This window comes from Lolium perenne, chromosome 7, assembly GCF_019359855.2.
Source record: "Lolium perenne isolate Kyuss_39 chromosome 7, Kyuss_2.0, whole genome shotgun sequence".
NCBI lineage: Eukaryota > Viridiplantae > Streptophyta > Magnoliopsida > Poales > Poaceae > Lolium > Lolium perenne.
The window spans coordinates 280,824,076-280,834,220 of NC_067250.2; the positions used below are offsets into that span (position 1 = coordinate 280,824,076).

The 10,145-nt window shown below is 44.3% G+C and overlaps 1 protein-coding gene and 2 non-coding genes across 3 annotated transcripts; all 3 read left to right on the forward strand.

Moving 5' to 3' along the window:
* Window positions 1-6,181: 6,181 nt before the first annotated feature.
* LOC127312536 (small ribosomal subunit protein uS10) lies at window positions 6,182-8,310 on the forward strand. The gene is made up of 3 exons (XM_051343058.2): window positions 6,182-6,410; window positions 6,495-6,608; window positions 8,052-8,310. The coding sequence occupies exons 1-3, from the start codon at window positions 6,284-6,286 to the stop codon at window positions 8,192-8,194; spliced, it is 384 nt and encodes a 127-aa protein (XP_051199018.1). The 5' UTR covers window positions 6,182-6,283; the 3' UTR covers window positions 8,195-8,310.
* LOC127318198 (small nucleolar RNA SNORD36) lies at window positions 7,402-7,488 on the forward strand. Its single transcript, XR_007861753.1, has one exon. It is a non-coding gene; the product is annotated as a small nucleolar RNA SNORD36 (small nucleolar RNA).
* Window positions 7,585-7,662, forward strand: LOC127318194 (small nucleolar RNA SNORD36). The gene has a single exon (XR_007861749.1). It is a non-coding gene; the product is annotated as a small nucleolar RNA SNORD36 (small nucleolar RNA).
* Window positions 8,311-10,145: the final 1,835 nt, after the last annotated feature.

Below are 10,145 nucleotides of genomic sequence, written 5' to 3' on the forward strand. Positions count from 1 at the left end.
TATTCGTTTCATTTTGGATCAGTCCATAGGGCATGTTTCATCGTCACAGCTCTATTGCCGATAGAATCAGACAGCCACCATACACTTCTCTGTTTTGAAACAAATTCTTTTACTTTTGGGCCTCTTATGATCCAGGATAGGTAAGACTTTTCCTTAAACCCATGCCGGCTACGTGCTCCTTGAACACGCTGGGTGGTAAGCCTTTCGTTAGCGGATCCGCAAGCATATCTTTTGTCCTTATATGCTCGAGACTTATAGTTTGATCCTGGACCTTGTGTTTCACAACATAATACTTAACCTCAATCGGTTTCATAGCTGTACTAGACTTGTTGTTGTGAGCATAAAATACTGCGGCCTCATTGTCGCAGTACACCTTTAGTGGTTTGTCAATACAATCTACCACTTTCAAGTCGGGTATAATTTTCTTTAACCATAATGCCTGCCCCGTGGCTTCATAACATGCTATAAATTCTGCATACATCGTGGATGATGCAACTATCGTCTGTTTGGAGCTTCTCCACGAAATAGCTCCCCCTGCGAGGGTGAATACATATCCAGATGTGGATTTTTATCATCTTTATCCCCCGCAAAATCTGCATCTGAATACCCTCTTATTTCAAGGGAATCAGATCTTCTGTATGTTAGCATGTAGTTTTTTGTGCCTTTCACATAACGCAATGCCTTCTTTACCATTTTCCAGTGTTCAAAACCTGGATTTTCTTGATATCTACCGAGTACTCCGGTGATAAATGCTAAGTCAGGGCGAGTGCACACTTGTGCATACTGTAGGCTTCCAATGGCCGAAGCATATGGAACCGCTTTCATTTGATCGAGCTCGTATTGATTTTGGGGACTTTGATGTTTCCCAAAACTGTCGCCCTTGACTATAGGGGCAGGTGTGGCACTGCACTTATGCATATTATAATACTTAGAATCTTTTCTAAATAAGCCTTTTGCGATAGTCCTAATACTCCATTGTTTCTATCTCGGTGAATTTCTATGCCCAAAACATATGACGCTTCACCAAGATCTTTCATATTTTCTTTAAATCCAAATATCTTAATTGTTTCATTAAACTTTAGATACCACTGTCTGGAGGCTTGCTTTAATCCATAAATGGATTTCTTTAGGCGGCATCCCATTTCTTCCTTGCCTTCCATGATAAAACCCTTGGGTTGTTTCATGTAGACATTTTCTTCTAAATCTCAGTTTAGAAATGCCGTCTTTACATCCATTTGATGCAACTCTAAATCAAAATGTGCAACTAGTGCCATGATGATTCTGAAGGAATCCTTACATGAGACCGGAGAAAATGTCTCATTGTAATATATCCCTTCTCTTTGTGTAAATCCATTTGCCTATAGCTGTTATTCTTCCCTTTCATGCTCAACAAATGGTTCATTCGGCTCCTGACGGATAGGTTCCGAATTTTCACTCACCGTTGTCATGGGTGGAGTTACAACAGGCGCTTGCACCACAATCGCAGGGATCGTCGGTACATGTGCACATGGTAGCGCAAAAAATGGATTCTGAGTCATCGGATTAGGTGCATGCACCCTCTTCTCCTCAAGATCAATTTTCCGAGCTACCATGCTCCCCCTCATCATTTCGTCCTCTAAGAAGACAACATGTCTCATTTCCACAAACTTTGTGTATTTCTCTGGGCAGTAGAAACGATAACCTTTTAACTTTTCAGGATAGCCAATAAAATGGCAGCTGACTGTTTTGGTATCTAACTTTGCGATGTTTGGATTAAATACTTTGGCCTCAGCAGGGCTCCCCCACACTTTCAGGTGGTTTAGAGAAGGCACTCTCCCTGTCCATAGCTCATACGGCGTTTTGGGCACCGATTTGCTTGGTACTCTGTTTAGAATGTGAATAGCGGTTTTTAACGCCTTAATCCACAATCCCAATGGTAGGGTGGAATAGCTCATCATACTGCGCACCATATCCATAAGGGTACGGTTGCGCCTTTCAGCTACCCCATTCTGCTGAGATTCGCCCGTCATCGAGTACTGGGCGACTATTCCAGTCTCCTGTAGGAACCTTGCAAAAGGTCCAGGGACTTGGCCATATGGAGTATGTCGACCGTAGTACTCCCCTCCACGATCAGACCTGACTATCTTTATTCTTTTATCATGCTGAATTTCAACTTCAGCTTTGAATATTTTGAATTTATCCAACGCTTCTGTTCTTTCTTTTATTGGATAAATATAACCATATCGGGAGTAATCATCCGTGAATGTTATGAACGAATCATAGCCATCCACACTTTTTCACAGTGTTGATGTGCTTCGATTTGCATCCTTTTAAATTTGCTTTATAAATTTTCCTTTAATGCAATCGATGCACTGTTCTATGTCTGAGAATTCTAATGGAGGAAAAATATCATTTTTAACGACGAGTCTTTCTATTCCCCCCCTCGAAATATGGCCTAAACGACAATGCCATATTTCGACGATTCATCAGTTATTTTCTTTTCTTTTGTTCTTTGTCCAACGCGGACAACACTTTTTCACTCACATTACACACAAACAACACCCAAATTTAAAAGGATGATGCTCACATAAGCATTATTACACCATATGGCACACTTGCCATGTCCTTCCTATCCATGTGTACTTTTCTGTCACCAGTTGCTTCAGCAGCTGGGTCGCACATATCTTTGAAGAACCAGTGAACTGGCTCTTTATTCTTTCAAGATACTCCCCTACGGAATCACACTCTGCAATTGAGCCCACAATAGCGTTCTCAATTGTATTCTTTACAAATGGCACTTAGCCACCTTTTATACTGCCATGCAGCATCATCATTCTTGTCATTTCTGACTGGATCTTTGGTCTGACCGACTGTGGGAACCCAGTCCACCTCAGCACAAATCGACCTTCTTTTCTCCATTTAGTGTAGTTGTCACCTTTGAGGGTTGGAACATCCTTGATGCAGCTCATCAAGTAGTACCCTCCTTTAAACCATAATGAAATGAGATCATAGCAACAATTGCACGCAATAATCCAACGTTGGTCAAAATTAGAACATACAACTGTTTGTGCAATCTATATCACCGTTGAGCAGAAAATAGAGATAAATGCACACCTTATTGCAACAAATCATGATCATGTCATTAATAACGTTGGTTAAAATGACATATCATAATTGTTTCAACAATCACTTTTAAGCAACTTTTTAAATTTTAATCATCACTTTTGCATTTTTCCAAACTGAAAATGCATGTTAACTATTTGCAGCGGAAACTTTGAAGTCAAACTTTAAACTTTTCAGTCTGTTACTTTTTAATTCCCCAAAACAAATATCTCGTTGGTTCAATTTGCTCAGGGAAAAACTTGACAAAAAATGTTTCTTTTACTATATGCAGCGGAAACTTTGACTTTAAACTATTAACTTTCAAACTTTTCAGAGGCATAAATTTCACTTTATAATTTCTGAACAAATATTTCGTTGGTCCTATTTATTCAGAAAAAACTAGACAAAATTTGGCCAAAAATTTGACCCAAAACTGCCTAAAAATGCCTCTATAATAAATAAAACTGTAAAAAACTGCTGTTACTGTTGAGGCCCACGCGGCCCGCGGCCCGCTCGGCCTGCTCGCATTGAGAGGCACGCAGCCACGCGGCGCCCACGCTGCCGAAACCGCGGCACCGACGTGGCGGCCCGCACGCGGCTTCGCTGCGGCCTTTACGCGGCTTTGGACGCGGCCCGAACGTGGCCTCGCACGCCGCTTCCACACGGCCCAAGCACGCGTCGCCCACGATGGATCCCGGCCGTCGGATCTATCCGACGGCCAGCCTTGTTCGGGCCGTATAAAATAGGGCGGCCAACGGCCAAACCCTAACCCTAGCTCACTTTTCCCCTTCGGTCACCTTCTCTCGCCCCGCGCGCCTCCTCTCCGGCGGGCGGCGACGGCGACGGCGCCTTCTCGCGCTCGCCTAGCTCGCCGGCGGCGGGTGGCGGGGGCCCCGACTCCCCGAGCCTCTGTACACACCGGCGGCGGCGGCGGGGCTACTCCTCCCGCGCGCCTGCCCCGCCCCTTTCTGTTCTCTGGCGGCGACGTGGAGGATGAACCTCCCGCGCGCGCGGCCCATGGCGGCTCGCCGGCGACGGCGTGCCCGCCCCTTTTTCTTTTTCCACCTTCCCTTGGCCACCTGCTCCATCTCACCACCAAAACACGACGGTCCGGCGGCACAGACGAGCGGCGGCGCTCCCCTGGCCCTCTTGCCGGCGGTGCGTGCACCCGAGGGTGGGCGCACCCCCGTCAAGCGGCGCAGAGTGGTGGTGCCTTTGCCGGCGGCCGCGCAGTAACAGCACAACAGCCGGTGTCCTGTCGGCAGTGGCGGCGCTGTGCCCCACTGCCCGTGTTCTTTCTCACCGACGACCCCAAAAGCCCTTGCTTCTCAAGAAATTTTGCCCCTCTTTATCACTGTTAGGGTTAGGGTTCGGTGTTCGCGTCGATCTAGGGTTTTTTCTTTCTTTTCTACCGATTAGGATCTAGCACTAGAAGCTCTGATACCAATGTTAATATCTATGGATCGACTAGTGTAGATCTAAACGAATAGTATCTATCTATGTAACATAAAGTGTTCATGTTCTGAGAGAGGGAGAGAGAGATGTACATGTACCGTGGGTTTACCTTCTCGTTTGGAGGAGGAACTCGCCGATCTGGACATGGCGAGGACGGCGGTGCGTTGGGCGAGGTGGTGGTGGTGCTTCCCGTCGGCACTGCACTACCCTGATCGGTGGGTTGTCTGGTGGGGCGAGTGGCAGCTCCGGGTAACCTCGTGCCTTGTGCCACTGGCTCCCACCACTCTATATAGTGCAGGCGACAGGGGCCCACCAACCAGGGAACGGTTGGGCGCCCCCGATCAGGGCGCGGTCAAAGGGTACGTCGAGCCGTTGGGCTCGAACGTGGTGGAGATCAACCTAACACAATCTACCCAGTACAAAAGTGATTTGATGTTCAGAAATGACCACAACTAGTATCAACTTCAACCTATTGACAACTACCTTGGATGCAATCTTGTACAACACGTTAGATAAACTGATAGGAAGGAAGTTTTTCAGGTGTTCCGGATTATTCACCTTGGGATCAACACGATTACTGAGTCACAGAAGCCAGTAGGAATTTCTTCACCTAACCGCGGAGCAAATATCATTCTTTAGCCGGTCTCAATGTTCCTGGTAAAGCAAAGGCGCGAAGCCATTTGGGCCTGACGCTTAAGTTGGTCCCATCTAAAAAAGAGCAATCCTAAGGTTTCAGTAACTCATAATGCATGTCATGCATTACCTTAGATTGGATAGCATCAAGGACAATAGAAGAATTACAAGGTTTAGACGTGAAGAGGTTGCCATATAACTTCTCGATCATACCTTTAATTTCGGATAGCTCCTCGCAGCGAGTCCTATCCTCATGGACTAGGGCTCAGATCTTCTTTGTGCGACAATGAGGAGATGCACATGCATGAAAGCATGACATGTTTCCATGTCCCTCCTTCAACCGGGTCCTCCTATTTGAGGCTTTTAGCATCAGCGATGCGACGGACGCACGAGCGACAGCGTGGTGGGCCAAGGCCGAGCAAGAGTGTCTTGTTCCTCCCACGGTCATCTTCTCCCTCAGACCACACCGAACCTCTCATCCACTCCGCCTCCTCGACCCCCCTCTCCAACGCCGGTCGGACCTCCTGCTGTCGCCACCCGCGGTGTCTCGCCGCACCACCCTCCTCCATCTGCCGCCCACCGCCCGTCCGTCACCGCCCTTACCTACCTCTAAACCCACCCACCTCCCCCAACTCCGCGAACCCCTGCTCCCAAAGCCCCAAGAACGGATGTCAGCGAGCACCCCGCACCCGCACCTGAAACCCTAAGTACCATTCCTCACCTCCGCTGGAGACGCCGCAGCCAGCCGCGTCGACCCCATCTCCGGCGAGGTCCTTTCCTCGCCTCCGACGGCGATACCGCGGCCAACCGCGGCCATTCAACACGTGAACGCTGGCGAGCCATAACTTGGCCCAATCTTGTGCGCGCATGGGCTTGAACCGTTTTTGCTTTTTTGTGAAATAGACGATCGCGCCAACTCGGCCCAACTCAGCGACTCAGAAATTGGGCCTTATTAGTTGGAGCGACTCAGCCCAACCCCTATACATAACATAACCCTAATCCCCTCACCGGTTCTTTCATTTTCCCTCCCACCTCCCACCTCCCAGCGCCGCCGCCACCTCTCCCTCGCGGCGCCCCAACTCCGTCCGCCTCCTCCTCTCCGCCACCAGCAGCCATGGCGACCGAGCTCGCGTACGCCCCACCAATGAAGGCCGGCAAGGAGGGCTTCCAGGGCACGCAGGAGGTGCAGCACAGGATCCGCATCACCCTCTCCTCCAAGAGCGTCAAGAACCTCGAGAAGGGTAACCATCTTCGTCCGCTCTCCGCCATCGACTCTTCGTCCTCTTCTCGTTTCTGATCCGATGTTTGCTCTTGTGTCGCGACAGTCTGCGCCGATCTGGTGAAGGGAGCCAAGGACAAGAGCCTCAAGGTCAAGGGCCCCGTGAGGATGCCCACCAAGGTGCTCAACATCACCACCAGGAAGTCCCCCTGTGGAGAAGGTGATGCCTCTAGTCCTCTCGTGGTTCGCGCTGTTTGATTTCCATTTACAAACATAAACCCAGCAATATTTATAGAAAATAATGGGTTACACTGTTATAACCAAGGAAAATTACACCGTTGAAGTGCTGGCCATTGAACTTCTTAAGTAAACCTATATCTTTACTGATCAAACACGGTCGATACTTCCTTTTGTATGAGCTCGATGCTTAGCCGGGGAGATAGTCTCGGAAGTACTTCCTCTTAAATGAGGCGTCAGAAGGCATTTAACGCACTTTGGATTGTTCTTTGCATCTGCTCCCGTAAAAATCGGGATGTTAAGTTTCATGATAATGTGGTGCATGATAATTGTCACAATAAATTGTTTTTTAAAGGTCATTACCTTTTTTTATATTGTTGCAGTCATGTTTCATTTCTGTTATTTCCTTTTTTTGAAAGCTTTTTACCATCTGGAATGATGAAAGTTAGCCAAATCATATTATGATGTGCTCCTCTATATCCTTTTATCTGTGCCTTTGGCGAAGTTTTCTCTTTGCCAGGCACAAGAAAAGATGCAGAGTTGAAGTTTGCATTAATGATGATAAAATAGAGATCGGTAACTTACTGACTGGAAACTTGCATGGACCTGGATAAAGTGTTCCCATAACTTGAGATTTTATTCATATGTTTTCTTGTCTGGGTGGTAAAATTTGTACCTTGGGATTGAAAATAATAGGAAAATAAGCCAACATTGCAGCAAATGGATGGATGGCAGCTTCCAACCATATGACTGAGTTGTTGTAATGATGATGTGCTGAGCAAATGATGTGAAACATTTAGATCACTGAGGCCTTCCTGGTCCTTGGATGTCTCTAAAATCGAGCTTTTTAAAACTGATGCTTAGCATGCCATCGCTGTACTGTTTTGTCCTTGTGTATCTAGTGATGTGTGTGGTTAGTTCTGGTTAGTTTTTGGATACTTCAGTTCTATGATTGGCTGGTCAAATGATGATAAACCAAATTATTTCTGAGATTTTCTTTGAGGTATTACAAATCGAGCTTTTTAAAACTGATGATCAGCCTTTCTAATGCTTTGTATTTTCAAAACTTTTGTGCCTGCTAGTTATGTCCATTGCAATTGACTTGTTCGTGGATATTTGGAATTTACTTGTATATTATTGGTTACCACTATGATGTGATGATTACTTGTTCTTGTTCTGCAAATAGGATTTCTTGTCATTAGTTGTTGAACATCTCATTTGATAACAGAATGAAGCTGATGTACTTGTGGTTGGGCTGAGCATATTATGATGATTCCATATGTTCTCTTTTGATACATTTGATGTTTTAAAATGGAGCTTTTTAAACTTATACACAGCCTGTCACAAATCAGTCATTTCTAACTGCAATTATGTGAAGTTGCGATTACAAACTGAAAATACAAACTTCACTCTTCTTGGTAATCAGGTACTAACACCTGGGATCGGTTCGAGATGCGGGTGCACAAGAGGGTGATTGACCTTGTCAGCTCCCCTGATGTTGTCAAGCAGATCACTTCAATCACCATCGAGCCCGGCGTTGAGGTGGAAGTGACCATCAGCGACCAGTAGAATGCTACCACCCCCAGCTTCTTGTATCTGTTTACAAGTGTGGAGAGAAACAAGATATGTTTGAAACTTTGTAGTATGGGAAAACTGGATTTTATATGACTAGGTTCTTTGCATTCTGCTTCTGAGTACCTGTTGTCTAAGTTACCGTCATCAATTTTCATCGTGTTGCGAGTTGCGTATTTCCACTCGGAAGAATCCCCTCTGATCCATTGGAAGTTTCGTTGTTTTTCAAATTTGAACTAAAACGACAACACTTATTATGGATTGAGGGACTACTATTTATTGGCATATGTTCATAAGGTTCTGCTATATTCAGCCTATCACCTGCTCTTATAACCGCAATGGATGGTTGATAGAAGCAATTCCTTTGACATACAAATAAGCAGAAGTTTATCCAGATTCATTTCTAGTTTTCCATCATTGTTTTTTTAGGCCACTGCCCCATTCCATCTCCATAGAAAATGACAAGAAGTAAGAGCAGCAGTTTGTGAGTCCATCATTGTTTGTATGTGTTGAAACTGACAGGAGGCTTTGGAGATCTCTTCTCTGGTACTATATAGTGAGTTTAATTAAAGATTAGCTAATAAAATTTATTTATTGTAATTCCGTATTATTTTCATTGATCGTGTTTTATAATCCAGGGAAATGAGTTCTCATATACCATGATCTATTCAAATTTAATTTTAAACAAGTATTTCAATCTATTAACTCTGCCATTGATATTTATATGTGATCAAGCACCTTATTTTATCGAGTTATGTTCATAATGCTAGTACACTAAATATTTCTATCAGCATGAAAGAGGCGAATAGTGTTGAATCTATCCTTGGATATACAACAACTGCAGTTCTCTCAGGCAATACTTATCAACTCTGGCCTGTTTCATTTCATTATATTCATCCCTCAAGGTACAGTAAACTGTTTTCAAAATTTTATCATCTGTGTAATGTTGCCATGCTTCGTATGTACATTTGGTGCAAACTTTATAAATGCATTCCTGTTGGATGCATTTGGACTCTAGTATTCTCATGGGACAGTGTATACTTAAGTTGATTAGTAGGCAACTTGTGTTGTAGGTTTCTGTATGTAAAACAGAATCATATTATGGAATATTAGAGCATTCTAGGTCCTAAAACTATTTCTGTGGTCTCATGTCGGTCCTAGAACTTTGAAATTTGCCATCCTGGGACCATATGATGATTTTCGACGTTTGAGAACCTATGTAAGACTAGGAAAACAGTTCGAGGACCTATAATGCACTTTACTCATTTTAGAATGTCGAGTACCCTATTAAAAGCTTTTGCAAAATCTACAGATCGAGTTGCCGTTTGGATGTACAAAATTTGCATTTGGCAGCTGGCACTATAATGTGTTGTGACATAATCACGTTTGACTCTAATCTAAGCTTCCTTTTATTTTAAAGTTGGGTTTAAGCTAACTTGTTTCAGTTAGCTGGCATTATTTATATTGTAGGTTATTGATTATGGACTTTAGGCAAAGTCGTGCATTAAAGATCATGCAAATTAAAGTGTGTCTTATATTTTAGAATATAGGAAGTATGTTAAATAAGAGTTGGTCGTTGTCATTCATCCGCCCTCTCATTTGAGTTCCATCTCCCCCAAAAGGGAAGGCAATAAAGAAATGAAATAAATGTTTGTCTTTGATTGCAAGGAAAAAGCTTTACCGAATGAGTTGGTTGATTAGATCATGTTAAAATGTTGCCTAAAATTTGTCTAGATTCACCCCAACACCAATTGATTTCGAACGGAAGAAGTACTAAATCAAAGTTGGTGGCGGTCAATCATCCCACCTCTCTGCCCCCACATCTTCTCATAAAAAATAAGGCAATAAGTGCAAGAAAAAATAATAATAAAATATCATTTGTTTTATGTTCAGGAAGAAAAGAAGTACCCAACAAAGTTTCAAAACATGGATAGACAATGTTTATATT